General features: G+C 42.3%; 1 protein-coding gene across 2 annotated transcripts in view; it reads right to left on the minus strand.

Moving 5' to 3' along the window:
* The window catches only part of Lpp (LIM domain containing preferred translocation partner in lipoma), a 623,722-nt gene that overhangs the window by 88,245 nt on the left and 515,060 nt on the right, over positions 1-20,417 (minus strand). For both annotated transcript variants that reach the window (XM_057763582.1, XM_057763583.1), the window contains exon 9: positions 18,657-18,826. In XM_057763582.1, the coding sequence (XP_057619565.1) occupies positions 18,657-18,826 (170 nt within the window). The remainder of the gene's footprint in view (positions 1-18,656; positions 18,827-20,417) is intronic.

The raw sequence follows: 20,417 nt of genomic DNA on the forward strand, positions 1-20,417 counted from the left end.
CCTGTCTCAAAACCCCCAAAACCAGACAACAAAAGAACTAGCATGTTTCCTAGTATCAGAATTACAATTATTTTTAAAAATTACAATAGCAAATATACTGCCCCAAACAAGCAAACCAACCACCCTAACTGCCGAAGAATGCATAAATATCCCTCCTACCTTTGTATATCTTTCAGCTGGAAACAGGCAAACAAGGGAAGGTGACTTTCCCATACAAAGGGGAGCTAATGGCAGAAGAGGCTCATTTGAAGGAACCTTTTCATGCTCACTCCCTGAGCCTCTCCTGTCGAGTATTCTGTGCTTGAACCTGACATTAATTCTCACGAATATGAGTGCTGTATCTTCCCCAGCTTTCTGTTGTCAATTTTACCACATGAAATAAGTCTTTGTCCATGCCGTCTGCTTTATGATCCACTTGGCCCCATCAGCGGATGTGTCTTCAGCATGGCACTCCTCTAACACCCCCGTCTCCTCAACACTCATCATCAGGTACTTGCTCAGAAGGGGCGGTGGCAATTACTTCAAACCGCATGAATCTCTACAAGTGCAATAACATTCTTTGGTTTTTAAAGGGCATCCATTTTTTTAAAAAATTGTCATTTGAAACTCTTTGGAAAACATGCATAATAATCTTAATGATCCCATTGAGTAGTTTAAATTCAAATTGTGGAGCATCTGAAATACCACGGTAGCAGCACTTTCCATAAATTACTCTCAGATTCAATACATCCCTATGCACACATACGCGCACACACACACACACACACACACACACACGCACACACTCAGAAGTACCATACTAAAAAAAATTTAAATTACAGTTTCCTTTTTTCTTGTCCCACTTAAACTGCTGCTTGCTTGATAAATTAGTGCTGTAGTGTCTGTTTATAAATTTGCATGTACTTTTTCTAAAAAAAAAATTGTTTTATGAGAAGCTAATTCTTCGATCCCCCGAATCAGGAAGGTATGACTTTGTTTCCCAGTGGATCTGGCTTCCCCATGTATGTGCTCTCACGTCTGTACGTGCACACGGGTGTGTGCCTTGGCAGTGGGTAATGCAACCTTTTCTATTCGTTTCTTCCTCACTTCATTGTGCACATTTGCCCAAGTGCTAGGGCTGGGTGACTTCTGCTAGACAACACTTCAGTGCTCTCTAATGTACAGCAGACTCGATCCCTCACACTTTACAATCTCTCCCGATGCAAAGACCTTGCTGTTAATGCTTTTGAGAAATATTTGTTCAAGAAGGCCGCTAGAGAGAGTTCAGCAAATGAAAAGGTATAGAAATGAGCTATAGAATGTCCTAATAATAGTTCTAAATGACCGAAATAAAGGAATCTACAACGTGGTCTTCCTGTAGTAGAATTCCAACCTGTGTACTCGACAAAATCAATCACAACTCTCTTTAAGGAGGGGGGAGGGGGAAGCCACAGCCTTGTCGATGGAAGTAAAAGGAATGTTAGCAGAGGTTAAGGCGAGCAGCCCCAGGCAACATGGAGACAAAGACCAGAACACAGGTGCCCATGGCAGACCGCCCTGTTTAGACAAACTGCAAAGCTCATCCCCCTCAATCTTCCACACCCCTGCCCACTGGCCAACTCTGAGGATCATTTATACGCATATGCCATTGAATTTAAATTTCTACTACCCATTTGTATAAACCACACCCAATATGTAAACCATATCTAAAGTGTAAACCATACATTTCTCAAGGACTGCTGTTTCTTTTAAAATTTGCACTAAAAATCTAAAGTACAGAGGATGCTTAGTAAGTATGCATTCTTGACTTCAAGGGACTGGGCCACTTAGGCAGGCAACCGGGCTAAAATGGTGAGAAAAGTGGCCTCACATACAGACAATGAACAGCAAAGCCCCATCTCTGTGACTAGCTAGCTGGGGTCCTTTCTCCGAGTCTTAGTTCCCATTCATCTGTCCCAGAAAACATCTGCCTTATGGGATTGCTGTGCATATCAAACGCAAAACAACTATGAAAGTTCCTTGGGCGCATGCATTTAAGTATAAATGCTATTATGCTAAGCAATTGGTACAGGTGTTACGGGTTAAAGGCTGTATAATTAACACAGATAGAGAAGAAGCTGCCAAAGTTGGGGCTCGGGAAACGATGCACCAAATTGTGGTGCTTGGATAGGCTGTGGGCTTTGAGTTGAGAAAGACTGGATGTTTCAAGATCACACTGTCCTTCTCTTTCCCTTCTCTCTAAAGCCCAGGTCAGTCGTTTGCTGGTTTATTTGTTTTAGTAAACTTAAAAGGAAGACAACTGTCATGAGCCGCTCCCCTGGGAATCTCATCAACCAGAGAATATAAACAATATCAAAGGAGCAGAGACCAGAGGTCAACAGAGTCCCACAGACAATCACAGGCTAGCCCCTATTCTTCTCAGAGTTCTTTCCCCCCTTCTCTAGAACATCTCTAATGAGCTGCCTAGATCTCCTACATCCTCTAAGAGAAAGGTATAGAAGTTTCTCTGGGTAATCACCTTTCTGTTCTGTGATATCCCCATGTAGTTAATAAACAACTTTCTTCTGTTCATCTGTCAACTGTCAGTTTATGTCATAAGCACAATTCTCAATCAAGGGTAAGAAGCAACTTTTTCTCCTCTATACTTAATACTATCCAACAGTAATTGGAAAACAATATATTATTTTCTGAAGATATTGGATAATAAGCCGGTTTTCTAGGCCCAGGTCAAATGGTCAAAAGTAGCCCATTCCCAGTGGAGTTCTTTGAGCCTGGTCAGCCCTTCCCCTGGCCTCAGGGCAGGGTGTATACTTTTCTCTGTTCACTCAGCAGGGTCTGAGTCTCTCAAGCCTAAATCAGATAACTTTCCCTTCTGTTGTGCTTGTCTGACCCTTCTGAGTATCCAAGCGCTCCTCTTCTGGAGCACAGCCAAGTCTGCTGGGCTCTGCATTCTCAGAGCACAGCTGTCCTGGGCTCACGCTATGTCTCTCACAGCTGGCGCCCAGTTCACTGTTCAGTTCAAAACTTGCACAGAAAATCCACTTGCTCCACCCCTCAAAGAAGCGGAGACAGCCCCCCATCCCGTCCTGCAGTTCCCTTTATAAGAACTCTAACATCCTTGAGGAAACTCCAGGAACGAGTCACAAAACGACCTTCGTTCTGGTACACTTTGAACTTAACAGTAATGCTTAATCTGCTACCCCTTAACTACATTGGCAAACTAGTGACGTTTATTGATCTATGCCTGGGGAGTTAATTCTACAAGATACTTTGACAAAGAGCACTTTAGGGGCGAACACATCATTATGCCAGCAACTTTGCTGAAACGGCCAGTAGGCACTGTCCAGCCAGACTCGGGCCAGTTTGGCTCCCTGCCGACAGCGCCAATTTCTCAACAATTTAATAGCACCCGGAAATAACTGCTCTAACAATGTCTTCCTTGTTTTCTTCGGGATGTAATATCTAGCGAGTAAAAATATATACAAAAAGGAAAACATAGCAGCAACACAGTATCTTAAGTACCAATAGCCTTGCCATGGTGTGTTTAAAGTCAAGGGGTGCTCAGGAAGGGCTTGCTAGCCATCACTCTGCTTTTGTGGCTAGGAAGGCAGGATTCTTATTTCTACCCCATCACAGTACTAATAAAGCATCCATCGACCTAAGGTAACTTCAGTTAACTGCTACGCAGTCTATGTCCATGCGGATTAGTTATTTCCTGTGCGCCTACGATCAGCATGCCTCACAGGGGCAGCTGAAGGAAGGGGAGGTTTGCTCTGGCTTAGGCTTTCACTCCATTATGTAGCATGAAATGCCTGGTCAGGGTTGTCCTGTCTGGTGCCTGGAATGTGTGCCAGTGGGTGTTCACAGGGCAGCACCCCAGGAAGAGAAGAGAAGTAGTGCATTTAAACTAGTGAGTGGACTTAGTGTTTAAAGGCTCCATAGCAGTCAAAATCATGCAACACTCTCTAGAGAGCTTGCGCAACAGCACTTGCTGTAATGGTCTGTCTTGTCCCTTTAAGAGACAAGCCCCACCCACTCCCCCTTTCATTAACCACTAAATAAATATCCAGCCTCACTCTGCATGGCCTGCCTATCCATGTCTCTATTTCTCGCCCGCCTTGTGGCTCCCTGCCCAGGACCAGCCACCTTTGGAGACCTGCGGCATGGTCTCGTGGCGTGCCCATCTGTCTGTCTCTCCTTGTGGGACTGGCTGCCCCATCCAGGTCTATCACCCACCACGCAGCTCCCTGCTAGGGACTGGCTGCTCTCAGGACCGCTGCCTGCTGCCTGCCACCACTTTAGGATACCTGTGGCGTGGTCTCAGGTCTCGGGACCCGCTGCCCGCTGTAGTCACTGGGGGACCTGCAGAGTTTTACTTAATCCATTACACTTGCCCCACAGTGAGGGCAGCTGAGAAGGTGCCGCACAAAGAGCAGGGAGGGAGTCCTTACCAACCTCCTCATCTGGTTTCCCAGTCTCGGGCCTCCAGAGCTACGAGAAATGATGCCTTCTGCTGTTGAAGTCCCCCAATTCTGATGTCTGGTTATGGTTACTTTTGCTGTTGTGCTTTTGTCTGGTTGTGTCTGTTAAAAGCCAGTGTACTCCCTAGGATGCTTTGGGTACTAGGCTGGATGCTAGAAGTAAGGTTTGGGCTTTCATGAAGAAGAGAGACACAAAGAAAACAGAAAAGTAAGCTTGTTCCTATGTAGCTCTTGTCTGTGTGTGAAGAAATAATTGTTATCTACCAATACGGAGAGGAGATGGCAAAGGACTAAGAGGTGAAAGATGGACACAGAGGCACAACCAGCCACTTCCAAGACACAGAGGGAGCACATCCATCCAGTCAGAGGCCAATCAGGAGGATTCTTGAAACAGAGGTAGGCAATGGAAGTAGAATCGGAAAGCTGACACAGGAGCCTTCTGACAATGAAGACGGCACATCTCACGTCCTGTGATCTGTTTACAGAAGATAAAGCAAGTGTGGGGGCCTCTGCCCTAATTCCAAGATGAGCAGTCCTTTATGCGTTGATTCTGTTACCGGTAAAAAAGAGAATAAGAAAAGTTTCCATTTTTCTTCAAAATGAGAAAACTAGAGAGGCCATCTGATCTACCACCACCTACAGGCAGTTTTCTCCAGGAAGATCTGCTGGCCTAATCCCCCCCTCCCAGCCCTCCCCCCATAAGAGCCTATACTGCCTTCATGCGTCCCTTTGAGCCTGAATACGCTCAATACCTTCCACTTGCTGGAAATCTATGTTATTTTTTATAATAGATTGTTTAAGGTAACTTAGCTAAATTAGAAGAAATATAAAGATTTACTTTTAAATATTTATCATCTAAGATAAATATATCTTAGAAGGTTCAGTTTCATTTCAACCGATATGTCTATAAGCTGTATTCAGGTGAAGCACCTCAACCACCCCTGAATAGGGTTAAGGGGTTCAGAGAATAGAATCCCTGCTACAGAAGGTCTTTATTTAAAAATAACCGATAGGATGTAAAATGTCACTAAGCCTATGTTTGCACTTAAGACATTCAGACAGTTGGGTCAGGTGAGCATTCAGGGGATTCATCCAATTGAGACATTCCACACAGATTTCCAGTTAGGCATCTCATTTCCCACATAGGTCACTGTACAATGGTGAAAAGGGAAATCAGCTTGGTAGGAAGGCTGGCGTAGGCCTGGGCTGCCACTTCCTCCTCAGCAGGGAAGTATGCTAAAGAGGACCTGGAAGTTACTAACCGTAGTTTACTGTTTGTTTGTTTATCTGAACCTGGCTGTGGAGGGAATTAGCCTGTCCCACTCGGAACAGAGGAGAACTCTCCTCCCACTGCCTGGGGTAAATCTGAGTGCTTGACCTTGAGAGCCACAGACTAGACTGCTGGCTTCACTCTTGCTTCTTCCCTCTGAATCTTTCATATTTACGTTTCAGCGGTGACTCTGCTCACACGCTCTTGTCGCCAAGTTTCCCTGCTCCCTTCAATCTCACCGAGAGTCTCAAGTCCAAGTGCACCAAAGGGCAAGCAAACACAGATAAGCCAAACGCTGGGAGGAGATTCTGGCTCGAAGCAGGTCGCCTTCCAACCCTCCAAACGCTCAGGGCAATGACAGGATCCCAGGCAATGATAAACAAGGCAAAAAAAAAAAAAAAAAAAAAAACCCACAGAGGTGAGTCACACGTGACCTCGTTCCCTTTATAGACTCCCCAAGGGTTCATACCATCAAAGAATATGCTGAGATGCCAGAATTTTTATACCAGTTGTAGCAAGGTTCAGCCTTATGCAATTGGTGGGAAAAAGATATCGTATATTTAAGAACAGTCACACCTGGTTGGAGAACTTCCAAACAAGGTTTTTTAAAATTTTATCTATTTTTTTCATATAATATATTTTTGAGCTACTCTGTCCCCTCCTCCCAATTCCTACTAGATCCTTCCTCCCTCCCAACCCACCTAATTTCATGGTCAAATTCTTTCCCCCCGCCCCTCTCTCTCTCTCTCTCCCTCTCTCTCTCTCTCAAAAACAAAAGAAAACAAAACAAAAAACCCAGGAACCTGAAAATCTTGTCCAAAAAGTTTTTTTTTTTAAAGCTAATTCAGGTATTTAAAGGACAAAGATGGGAAGAGACACAAGGGAGGCAGAGCAGGGCAGAGGGGCTTCAGAGTGGAAGGTCCCAAAGAGGCCACTGGGAGCAAGTGGCATCAAAGCAGTGGGAAGAAGGAAGGGAGAAGATCTTGGGAGCCCCTCTTATTCAGGTGGAGAAATAGAGTGGATCTCAGACCTTCATGCACATACCAACTGTAGGCCATCCCCAGCCATCAGCCTTATAGAAGGTGCTAGCCTGTTCTGTGCAGAACTTCGAGATCTAGAAGTATGTGTTTAATGAGGATTGCCAGTGACTGAAAGCAGGCGAGACTTGCTGAGGACATCAAGCTTTTGGAACCTCTGGGCCTGCCACCCCTCTGATTCCCTGAGCTCTGAGATCAGCAGAGTCTGGGGTGCTTCAGGGAGCTGCAGACTCCACTTAGGAAAAATCCCTTCTGAAGCCTTTGTGTACGTGCCTTGGGTACTCCAAAAGCACTTACTGATTCTAGCTTAGCCCCCTCCTCTCTTGAATGCTCACTTAACCATGTGACCATATGAGGGAAGAAGAAATTTTCATTCTGTCTGTTCAGAAATCAAAGCTAAGGAAAACGAGCAGATACTGAATGTGAGCTGGTTTGGGCCGATGGTGATTTGAATTTCCAAATTTTCTCTCTAAAATCACTTCCTATTGTACCCCTCCCTTCCCCTCAGTGAAAGACTCTATTACTGAGGATGCTGGAACTTATTTTCAGGTTTAATTTCAAGATAGAATTTTATAGCATGGTCCCTCCTACCTCAAAGCCCGTCCTTTTCTTTTCTTCTTATAGGAAATTTAAAGCTATGGACAGTTTTGTTTTTTTCGGGAGGTGCGGAGCAGTTCAGCAGACTTCAGAAGCACAGACTGTATGCTGTAGATGGCCAACTGCTCTTGTTTTATCCGTTCAGAGCCGTAAGATAAAAACGAAGAAAACAAGGAATACATGGGCCTCTTTCCTATTCTCTTTCCATCCTTTATGTTTAAAGTAGGAAGTTTACTGAACCACAGCCAACAATTCACTCAGCCTAATGAAGTGGATAAGTAATGGGATTAAATAATCTTAAACCATTATTGCAGTGGCCTGATGCTGACATTCATCCAAACTCTGCCAAACACTGGGTGGTGAGTTCATGCTTCATTTAAGAGTAAACAAACTGGGGCAACAGGAAGGTTCTAGCAAAACCTTTCAGAGGCACTGAACCTGGAAATACGAGACCCTTCATTCTGGTCGAAGCTAAAGCAATGCTGTCCTGCATCAAGGTGGTGCTACCCAAGTCGGGCGAGCCCAGCTTTCCCAGGGATCTCTCTGCAGCCACAATCACACCCGTTCAGTTCTTTCAAGTCTCTTCCCAAGAAAACCGTTCTCTGAAGGCACCACCAAAGCAAACGGTCTCTATTCTTGCTTCTGCCATGAACAAACCCAGTGAACCCAGGCAAACTGGGAAACTTTCTCTAGCTTTTAGCTTTTTGGGTCCTAAAACGACTGAATTAAGGTTCCTTCCGGCCCTTGAACATTCTAATTCTATAACACAAGTTAGATGTTTCGGGAGAGGAGTTAGCAGGAAAACGGAATATTCGACTAGGAGTTATTGCTGCTCTGGGCAACCAACTAAGAGGTCTGTACCTCAGCTTCCTTGACAGTAAAGTGCTGCCTCAGAGGCTGTGGGGGTGTGAGAATGTGAGCCAAGATCGGCTGGGGACAGAACTATGTGTCATTAGCAAAGGACAGTGTAATAGCCACTGAGTGGGCACGCTGCCAATGGTGAAGAACGGGCGACTCTCAGGGTGGCATACAAACGACAGGCCTGTCCCAAAGCACCTTCAGTTCCTTCCCACAGATCTACAGCACGCCTCACCTACACGACTGCTCGGTTTTCCTTGTGGCTTCCGTGAAAGGCCTATTTCTTGTGCTGTATTCTTTAAGTCTAAACCTCGAAAATGGTTTCTTGTCAGCCTTCTAAGCTTCGCTCTATGACTTGAGGTTTAATCATGTTTTATAGTATAACCCTGTCTGTAAATATTTATGTTCCATATTTGGAATTATGAAACACAGCATGTAAACAGCATTATGTATTGTTGGAGATGTGTATGAGAAACCCACAGATACGACAAAAAGAAGCTTAAAACAGCAGCTACTTTTTAAAGGTAGTTTTGGGAATTTGATCAGAAGGAAGAATCCAACGCAATTCAAAAATTTTTATTTCTTAAATTTGGTAACAGATATGTAGCCCTTTATATTACTCATTGGTGTGGGAGGCCCTTCTGTCTATATGTTGTTTGTATTGGTTCATGAGTAAAGAAACTACCTTGGCCTGTTGATAGGGCAGAACTTAGGTAGGTGGAGAAGAATGGACTAAATGCTGGGAGAAAGAAGGGTGGAGTCAGAGATGCCATGGATCCGCCGCCAGAGATAGATGTGCTGGAACTTTATTGGTAGGCCACGATCTAGTGGTAATACACAGATCAATAGAACTGGGTTAAATCAAGATGTAAGAGTTAGTCAATAAGAAGTTAGAGCAAGCAGTGATTTAATTAATACAATTTCTGTGTGGCTATTTCAGGGCTAAGCTAGCTGGGCGGCTGGGAAGAATAAGCGCCCTTCTTCCAACAACTCATTATATATGTGTTAGAAATATACATATATGCAAGTACGCATTTAGCCTTTTCTTTGTTTTCTAATTTCCACTTCAAAAGTTGCCATGTTAACAAGCTGTGAATACAAGGGATGATCCCCCACATTCCCAGATCCAGGGGCAGGAAGTCTGGCGTGGTAAGAAAGTCTTATCCACTAACCAAATTTTCTTATTCTACCTGGAGCTTGCTTTGTGTTGGGATTATTGCTTTTGTTTGAAAAGGAAGGTGTGACAACCTAGTAGGATGGCTCAGCGGTTAAGAGCGTTTGCTGTTCTCGCAGAGAACTTGGGGTTGATTCCCAGCACCCCACAACAGGAGGCTTACAACCACCTGTAAGTCCAGTTTCAGGACACCTGACGCCCTCTTCTGGAATCCATCAGCACTGCATATTCCCCCCACACACGGGTAAATCTTAAACAAAAAATTTGTAACAAAATTTTATGAAGTATCATTTCAGTGAAAACTATCTATTGATATAGCTACAGTCATATTCTCTTTCCCTCTAATTTGCTATATGAGTTTGACAAAATATTTTAAAGGTCCCAACACTGCACTCATCAAATAAGTTAGAATATTTTATTACATGGCATTTAATTTACCATTCAAATTATGTAGTATTCAGCTCAAAAACTTCTTTCAGGATTTCTATATATGTGCAGTTATATTAGCATAGCGCTTTCTCCTTGGGGCAGGCAAAGTTAGCTTCTGCCATCAGCATCACGCTAGTCTTATGCGACTTCATAAAGTGATTGGAGAAGTTCTTTTCTGGGAAGGCTCTAATGGTGGAAACACTGCAGGCATCATTTGTTCTTTGAAGATACGAAAAATCCTGTTAGTGACATTTCCTTGCTTTTTCTCAGGTAGCAGTTCTGACTTTCATCCACACTGGTGGGGTTATTTGAGTTTCTTCTTGCATATTTTAGATTTTCAGTGAAAGTATATCGTCTATGAAGAGTGTAATTTCTGGAGGGGCTGGGTCTCCTGCATCCAAGGCTAACCTTGAACTCCCAATCTCCCTGTCTTTCACCACCCCTAACAGCTGGGATTACAGGTGTGTGCTGGCACATCTGGTTTATATGGTGCTGGTATTGAACTATGTTAGACCAGGACTCTACCAATGGATATAGGGTCTCCATCTATAATCAAGACTGACGATGAACTTGCAATATGCCTGCTACACCTCCCAAAATATAGGACTAAATTGTGTAGCCTGTGGTTTTCTTTCAGATTTTGACACAATAAATATTTTTCTAAATAATTCTCTGGATATCTGGGAAGATTAATTTCATTATTATATAGATTTAATCAGTCTTATTAATGCTATTATCCAACTCATGTAATTGATTGGCCAAACACTGAAAGGCAGGTGTTTTCCAAACCCAGAGGTCAGCATTTCACCTCGACTCTCATCAACATTGTGTGATCTACATTTCAGATAGTGATATCTACAGGATGGCCTGGGGCTGGTCCTCACTGGGGTATGGGATGCTCACCAACAACATCATGTCCTTTGGCCAATTTATAGTTTTGTCCTGAATTGTACTTTGCTTTGCATTATGGGATACTGATATTTGACTCTGAAAAATATTCTTTTGAAAAACTATAACTTAATTATACTAACTTATTAGTGTCTCTTTACCCATTTCTTTATTTTTTTATCCCCCCCCCATTTACACTTTGAGATAGAAGCCAGGGCCTCGCACATGCCAACGCTAAGCAAGTAGACAACCACTGAGCACACTTCCAACCCCCCCCCTCCCCTTCTTTCTTTTTCTGAGACTGGGTTTCTCCCTGTAGCCCTGGCTGTCCTGGAACTATTCCTGTAGGTCAGGCTGGCCTCAAATTCAACAATCAGCAAGCAGTTTTCCTGGCTCCGTGCTTTCCACCCTTCCAGTTGATCTTGACCTTCCTTGTGTTGTTTCCATTCATGTGTTTACCATTTCTCTGAGTCACTGTCAAAAAGGGAATAGATTCTTCTAGAATACCCATGGAACATTTAAGAGATTATTTCTGTAAAAGGCAAAGTATGATACAATGGTATACAAGGCAAGCAGCTAATTAGAGATAAGATGGGAACATCTGGCACAGGTGTGGCCGCATCCATAGTTATGTCCACACACTCAGGAATCGAGGCAAAAGATGGACAGACATTCAGCAGAGTGCAGACATTACATAGAAGGATTTGATATTTTTCTTTTGCTAATTTTCTCTAATAAGCATATCAAAAAGGTGTTCTTAAAAAAGAATTGCTACCATTCAAAACATAATTCTGGCCTCCACATTTCTCTACAATACCTAAAAAATAAGATGAAGTTTATATCTCTAAAATCCAGCTTGAATGAAATCTTAAAAAAACAACAAACAAACAACCCAACTGAAACACCACCTGAAAAGGTCAATAGAGCAAAAGCAGCCAGGAAGAAGGGATCTCAGCAACAACTGAGATTTCCAGTGACATATGTCAGATAGAAAGATTGGGACATAAGAACCAAATGTCAAGTTCTACCTCCGACCATTGTGAGTTCTAGAACTGAGAGTGAGCAGGGTTTTTCTGACCCTCAGTTTATTTTCTTTTTCTTTCTCTTTCTCTTCCTATTTCTCCCTCACCCCCTTCTTTTGAGAAAGAAAAATCCTTGCCTTTCCCTTTTCTAAATACATTTTTAGTTATTTAAAACAATTTTTAAATTTAAATATACTTTGATCATATTCTTCCCCTCCCCCAAGTCCTTCTAATCCTCTCCCCCTCCGAGCCCTACTAATTCTTTGTTTGTTTTGCTTTGTTTTTTGAGACAAGGTTTTTCTGTTTAGTTTTGGAGCCTGTCTTGGAACTTGGCTCCATAGACCAGACTGACCTTGAACTCACAGAATTCTGCCTGAGTGCCTGGGATTAAGGGTGTGCACCACCACCGCCCAGGTGTGCCCTACCAATTTTAAGTCTTTTCTCAAAAAAACAAATAAAAACCCAATAAAATAGCAATCCCACCCAAAACAGGAGTATAAAAAAAATACACCCCCCAAAACAGAAGAAACTATGTGCAAATAAAAGCACACACATACAAAATTGGAGTTCATTACATGTTGGTCAACTACTCTCGAACATGAGACCCATCCTAAAGTGGTCAATATACCTCCAAGTCACTCTATTGAAGAAAACTTATTTGTTTTTCTTTCATAAATGACAGTTCAGTTGATAACCTTTACCCTAGTTGCTAGGTTTTCATTCATTAATTCATTCATGCATTAATTTAAACAAAACAAAATAAAATATAAGATAAATTCAAAACTATCACAATGAAGTTATACAAGACATACCAACGGAAGAAGAGCCCAAAACAAGATATAAAAACCACAGACCCACTTGTTCGCACACTCAGCAACACCACACAAATATGATACTAGTGCAGAGGACTGGGTACAGAGCCATGCAGGCCCTGTGTAAGCTGCTTCAGTCGCTGTGAGTTCATAGGTGTTCTGAGCCTCAGTGTCTCGCTACTGGAAACGACAGTGAAAAGAACTAGAGCTATCTGCAAGGCTCCGTCGAGGATAATAAGAAAAAATATTAAAAAGCAAAACTATACTGTCGGGCAGATGCTATTTGTCTGACTAAATTTAACTCTAAACATAAAATCATTTTTTTTTTTTATTGAGATTCCAGGCATCATGAGCAGAGAGATTTGTGAACATTCAAGGAAAGACCAGGGACCACAGCTTTTTACCCGTGATCTGTAACGCTGAACGACACAACTCAGGCCGGTAGTCATCAATTCAAATCTTGAACACAGAAGGCCTCATGACTTTAAAGTAGGTAGCCAGGGGCTGGCAGCATTCCTGGGTTTTCAGGAAGGGGAATGCTACTTTTAAGAGTGGTAACATGGACCTTGGGAAAAACCAGCTCAGAAGAACACTTTCTGGTCTTTACTTCGTCTTTTCCCTTGCCTATGGTAGTTCCAACAGGCACATCGTACCATCACAGACGCTCAGGAATGGGGGATACAACAGCTAGGGTGCCTGTGGTCAAACCTCCTATGAGAGTGTTTTAGAGATGTTTCTCTTTCTTGAACCACTTTTCTTATTATTGGGAGAGTGCTGGCGGGGTGACAGTAAGACACCAGGAAAGAATGTGTCTAAGTGTGTGGGTGGCGTGTGCAGTCAGAGATGAAGGGAGGCAGAAGGAGACACTTCCCGGTGAGGAGAGCAGAGGTGGGCGGTCAGGGAAGAGGGATGTTCGCGTGGATTTTTCAGATTCCGTCCCAACTCTTTGGTTCCTTTTCCAACGCCCACACAAGGCCCTGGTTCTAACTGCTTTTAAAACATTCCATTAGGAGGAACTTGAGTACATAAAAGAACAGCTTTCCTGCAGAAGCACAAAAACTACCTCTTAATGGAGTTGAAAATTTACACTGCTTTAACTTGGCCATTTAGCGACATAAGAGAGAAAAAGGCTTCTAATGTGTAGGTCATTACCGTGCCAGGTCTAGTATCCTCAAGTTTGTCTCCAAGGAGACTGGCTAGCCACTTCCAGAGGTCTTGCTAGCCATTAGGATTTCAATTCTAATAAAAACGCCTGTCCCACCTTTCCAGCCACTCTGTTCCAAAGCCCTGAATCACTGTTTCATAAGTGGACTTTGGCTGAGAATTTCTGATGTGTGTGTTGCTGGGCCCAGACTGAGTGCTAAGAAGAAGGCAAGTGTTCCTTTGTTACACTCAGGCTTGGGAGTATGCTCGTCTCAGTAAGAGCAGAAGGTCAAAGAAACAGGAAGCCTTGTTGATGCCCTTCATACCTGAAGACACAAATGGTTGTAAGCAAAGCACTGGTCTCCTCATGTGCCCTTGTGTTCCTTCTATGAAGCCAATTTCCAACATTTCTATAGCAACAGCAGCGAAGACATGCCCCATTGTGTGCTACAACTTCTTGACTGTATCACAATGACACAGTCACTTATCAGACTCATCCATTATGCAGCCAATAGTTTCATGACAGAAAAAAGTAACCCACTTGCTCATTCCTTATCGATGACATTAAGGAATTGATATCTAACTTTATAAAAAAAAAAGAACACTCTGGTCGTAGGAAGGTAAATGAGGTACCCATTGCTATAATCAGAGAGTTAGGGCCAAGATAGATAGATTCTATTTAAATCATTTTACTTCCTCATAAAGTTTAGTGCTCTTCGTTTTAATCTGTTTATTATTCGAAACTATACAACTAATCAAAAACTGATCATTTATAAGATTTATTGACTTAACTACCAACAATACAAGCATCAGTTAAAATAATTAGGATGTAGTGAACTTATCACATTGACTCCAGTGAATAAATATATCTAGCAGGAAATAGCATATAGTTTAATAAATGAGCTCATTGTAATGGTCTCGTCAACCAGAAACAGCTTTCTAGAGAAATACGTGCTAGGCATGGCGGCATGTCCCAGCACCAACAAAGCTGATGCAGGACAGCTCTGGAACTTAGGCCATGAGTTTTAGGTCAAAACTGAGAACTGTAGGAAGGTAAAGCCAACACACTCAGTATCATCTTATTATTACTTGAGTTGGAAATTGAAATGAAAAAAAAAATGCTAAGTCATTCGAATGACATAAATATTTTACTCAATGTTCTTTAAGCATATTGCAATGACAGAAGACTGGGAAATATATCTGGCTTTAGAATGTAGTTCATAAACATAAGGTAAACCTAAATAGGTTAGAGGCTAACAGTGACGAGCGCTGCCGAGGCACACTGCACACATATTCATACTGGGCTAATAAACAGAAAACAAGGGAAGCACACATGAAGAGCACAACATTACCCCAGCGAAGCAAATCCAACTGACCACAGGTGCTGGTGCACAATGAAGAGATCTTAAGGCTATGTCAGAGTATACAAATATTAAATATAAATGTGATTATAGGCTTATCAATAACTGATTATGAAGAAATTGAATCTTTGTTTTACAGGCCTCACTCCTAGATCAAGAGTCAGACATGAGTGGTTGGTCCTTACAAAGAAATAATTAACTAAGTCACTGCCTTTGATGTTCCTATTCCATCAATTAAGTAAAAACAACAATAAAGCAAAGAGAAAAGAAACTCCCGTCTAAATGATGCCCAGGGACTTAATTTTCTTGGCTATCTTGACAATTTCTTTGGGACACCCATGTCCAGCAGCGAGACAAGAAGCTCCCCGCATAAATCACATAAACAGTATCTCTTATTCTAGAATTTTAGCTGCTGGAGAGAGACAATGAACCCTAGTGATGTCCGTTTGACCAAGTCTACCTTCAAAACAAGTTTGTCCTGATTAACACTGACTTCCTTTTTCTCTGTTCTCTCTGTAGGTTCAGCATGCAGCTTATTAGAACCGTAAAAGTTTCGCAGAAGTTGAACTGCTAATATTTTTGAAGGCCTGTGTTGAACTCTGAAATCAATTTTGGACAGGAGGTCTTTGAGTAGAGTGGAATTGAATTCTGATAAGACTTAAATTATCTTTCCAAGTAGCTATGGAAAGATGTCATTAAAGAAGGGCCCCGACTACAGGTTCTTACGATGGGGAGAAATCACGAAGGAGATAGTAAAGTTCATTATTTGAATTTACACAGCTCTTCCAAGTGTATGATTGAATATCTCCCAGATAGTCTTCCTGGCTATAAGTGCAGCACACGATATGCGACCAGAGCAGAGAGTTCTAGCATCCTAAATAATCTCAGATAGCTTATCCTTGCAACAGTCTGCATTCTGAGTCAATGCACTAGAAAATGATTAAAAATACAAAATTGAAGCCTTGTTACTCACCCAGGAAAGTAAACATTAAGGAAAAGAAAAAGGGGAGCTAGGTAGATCTAAGAAGCGAAACAGCTTCCCAGAGCAGAGGGCGTCTGAGTTTCACTGCACACGTCAGGAATGGCAAATAGGTCACCAAATCTAATTATAATTAAGCTCAAATGGAATGCTCGTTCAATAGCTTTTCCTGAGCAGACCAAGGGTGCTTACAAAGATTACCTCATTCCATCTTCAGGGGTCTTATGGGAAACCAGTGCCACCAATTCCATTATATGGATAAGACAACCAAGGCTTAGAAAGATCAAGTAACTTGTCTAAGATGGAAAGCTTTGACTGAATCCAGTTCAAACGCATGTTCTCTGCATACTCTTACATGGTTTCTTAGTACTGGATGTGAGACTCTTGCTTAAAAAGCATAAAATTGAACAGCTGAAGAAATCTTCCACAAAAGCATTGCTACAATAGCAACAGTCAGAGACACAGTCAAAAAAAGGACCAAACAGGAGCTATAAAAAAGTAACTGCCAGAGAAACCCTGTCTCAGAAAACCAAAAAAAAAAAAAAAAAAAAAAAGTAACTGTTCCATGTCAGAAGCATGCTAGGGCTTGCTGCTGCTACTGCCAAATTCGCAGCAATGAAAAGGGTTTTACAACAGAGTCCTGAGCCATTAGAAAGTGCAGCCCACTTAAACGAGGTCAGACTTACAAGAGGCCTTCCTCTTTTCAGCAAAGATTTCAAAGGGTGGTACTTGGGCTGAATGATCTAAGAGGTGAGATTTCACAGCCCAGACTTTTATGTAGACAAAGTGGCTTCCAGAACAACATGGCATTTATGGTCTGAATAAATACAATCAGTACTGCCCAAATCACAGGACCAGAAGAACATGTGGCTAATACAGCCCTGGCTGTGTCCAGTGGTAAGCAGAAGTCACCTCTTTCCTGTATCTCTATTCTCCCTTCTAAAGAAGCTAGGCAAGTGACCTTAAAATGGTTTATTTTCTCTTTTTCTCCCATCTTCAGCTGATGACAATATAATGACACTACATGTGTTTATGTTGCTCCTGGAAGGAAAACAAAATAAAAATGAACCTAAGAGATGCAATGTAATATCATGTGAATATATATAAAATCTCAGTATGGAAAGCTGAGCTCTGTGCTGTACAGCCCTGCATTTCAATAAGTTCAATGGGTCCAGAATATTGTTAGCAACTGGGCTGGTTATTTTTGTGTCAACTTGACACAGGCTAAGGTCACTGAAAAGGGAGGCAATCTTAATTGAGAAAATGCCTCGTAAGACTGGGCTGTAGGCAAACCTGTAGGGCACTGTCTTATATTTAGTGATTGGTGGGGGAGGGCCCAGACTATTGTAGCTGGTGGTCCTGTGTTCTATAAGAAAGCAGGCTGAGTGAGCCATGGGGAGCAAGCCAGTAAGCAGCATGGCCTCTGCATGAGTTCCTGCTTCCATGTTCCTGCCCTGACTTTCTGTAGTGAGGAACTGTTACCTGGGAATATAAGCTGAAACCAACCCTGTCCTCCCCAAGTTTCTTTTAGTCATGGTGTTTTGCCACAGCAACAGTCACCCTCATTAAGACACCAACTGAGGCAGAAATGCCAATAACTCCGAACTCTGGAGACCCGCAAATTTCTGAGTCCAGTACCTATTCTCAAGTTTTCTTTTCTTTTTCTTATTTTTTTTTTTATATCTTTATTTTTTGGCTTTTCGAGACAGGGTTTTTCTGTGTAACAGCCCTGGCTGTCCTGCTACTAGCTCTTGTAGAACAGGCTGGCCTTGAACTCACAAAGATCCACCTGTCTCTGTCTCCCGAGTGCTGGGATTAGAGGCCTGTGCCACCACCGCCCAGCTCCTCAAGGTTTCTTTAATGTTGGAAGGGCTTGGCAGTGGGGACAACCAAGGCTGTTTTGTAGGTTTGCAAAAGGTACTACTTTTCCCACAAATATGTTCCACATATAAACCACAGCCAGAAAGACAGCAAAGGAATTTACTTTGGACAGGAAATCATTTTGTTATTCATCAACCACAAGATCGGAAGGCAGCTTAGTAGATTAAAAAGCAATGTAAAATGCTGAGAAAATGTGACTTATGTTCAATCACTAAGCATAGGTTTGTTCTTTTAAAACAGAACAGCCTTACTACCCCAAGGTACTCTATAACGAAGAGGTTCTCTATATCACAGACAACCTGGGGGATTGGGGAACTAAAAATAATTTTCCAGAGATCATTAGTCCAGAAGTTTGGAAGACCACTGATAAATCCACCCATCTACTAAGTCTTCTCCAAAGTACTGGGACTTCAATTGCAGAATGAGACTGAGTAACAGGACCTAGGACTCTGCCAACGAGCAACCTTTCGTAGACATCACAGAGAACATACCGTTTCTACATAGAGGCCAGGAAACCTTTCTGGCAAACCACTAATTGAAAGGCAACTGTCTCCCAACACAATTTTCTGACCGCCTATGATGCTAATTACACACGCACGCACACACACACATATAAACACAGTATGGCAATTTACGCACGCACACATCTTTTGAAGTTCAAAGCATTGATGGCGACATTTATGTGGAGTGACTGGTGTTTTGTCAAAGAAGGCAGAGCAGATGAAGACCCAGTGTGTGGACTTACAATGTAGCAGGGCTCACAATAGGCCTTCTTCTCCACAGCATAGAAAGGCTGTCCTCGGAGCTTGTTGTTACAGACGATGCAGGTGAAGCAATCCACGTGGAAGACTTGATCCATGGCGGTGCATCCTGTCCCTTCCCCAACCACGTTCTCCCCACAGCGAGCACAGCGGCCTGCAAGATAAAGGGTTGCTTGTTACACAGGAACTCCTGGGTCATCCCAAAGAAGCCAAGGTGAGGGAGGCAGCAGGCTCATCCTGTAGCAGCTAGAGACACAGCAGTAATGGTATTATTACCCTAACCAGGGACCCCACCACGGTCTCCACCGCCATCGCTACATGAACTAGCTCATGGACGGCTAACATTTTCTTGAAGTTCTTGGATCAGCTCATTTCCTATTCATGGCACTCTATGTGGATTTACTATTCGTACTCTAAAGACGGGGAAAGTTAAGTCACAGAAGATATTTAACTAATTTCATGCCCAAGCAGCCCTGCCTGAGTAGTGTCTACTCCAACCCCACGGCTGCATTGCCAGTTCTGAGCTCTGTATGAACGTTGCTGCGGATCTGGCATTATAAAATATTATGGAGTGACTTCACACTGAAGAAGGCTTTCAGCACCCCGTCACATTGGACTGACAGCCACTTCACACTTGAAACTGGGAGGGGTAAATGTTTCAATAAGAAGAGGTAAATAGATTTCTTTCGGGTTGTATTTGGTCCTGGAAATATTCCTTCGGATTCTGTTGCAGGACTGGAGGAATCCTTAAAAAATTAAACAAACAAACTTGAAGCATCATCAGTCAAACACTGGGAAGAGTTCAAGTCTTTAAAAACGACTGTCTGACAAAAAAAAATAAATAAATAAAAATAAAAATGACTGTCTGTATTCCAGTGGTGTTGCTGTGAAATTTCAGCATTGTGTGTTTTTTTTTTTAATTTATTTATTATGTATACAATATTCTGTCTGTGTGTATGCCTGCAGGCCAGAAGAGGGCACCAGACCTCATTACAGATGGTTGTAAGCCACCATGTGGTTGCTGGGAATTGAACTCAGGACCTTTGGAAGAGCAGGCAATGCTCTTAACCTCTGAGCCATCTCTCCAGCCCCAGCATTGTGTTTTTTGATATTTAACACAATTATGATAAACTTCTATCCAAGAGTTCCCTTACACTTATTTTTTAGCATTAGACACAGAACTAGAAATACTCCTTCCAAGTCATGTACCTTTTCCACTCATCATAAGAAAGCTAATTTCTTTCACTGGGTGCAATTTTTGTGATTATTCTCAAAACAACAAAAACCATTCTCCAAACTTTATTGGTTTACTAAAAAACTGAGTATGCTTTGAAAATTGATGGTATACATCTGAGGATTTCATGCCAAACAAATGACATTTTATTGTAGAAAACAGACTGAAAGGTGGGGCAAATTGACCAAGCCATGTGAATATTATTAAGAACCTGCTGAATTACCTTGAGAAGTATAATTTTATAATATGAACTAAGTATAAGTCAACGCACTTATTTTTCTATATTAACTTCTCTTTCAATAAGTCAAAAGATCACTTAATAGGATACTGAGAAGCACATAGGATCTATGAAACGTACTTTGCCAAAATAAGGACGGGATCGTGTGATGGCCATGGTGGCTGACTCAGCAGCAGAAGTAGTTGTTTGGGTCTTGACCATGAATACTCAAAGTGCGATTCATGGAATCAAGAGCCCGAGTTCATAAGGGATCTGCAGAGCTGGACAGCTACC

Source organism: Chionomys nivalis, chromosome 3, assembly GCF_950005125.1.
Source record: "Chionomys nivalis chromosome 3, mChiNiv1.1, whole genome shotgun sequence".
In the NCBI taxonomy this organism is placed as follows: domain Eukaryota; kingdom Metazoa; phylum Chordata; class Mammalia; order Rodentia; family Cricetidae; genus Chionomys; species Chionomys nivalis.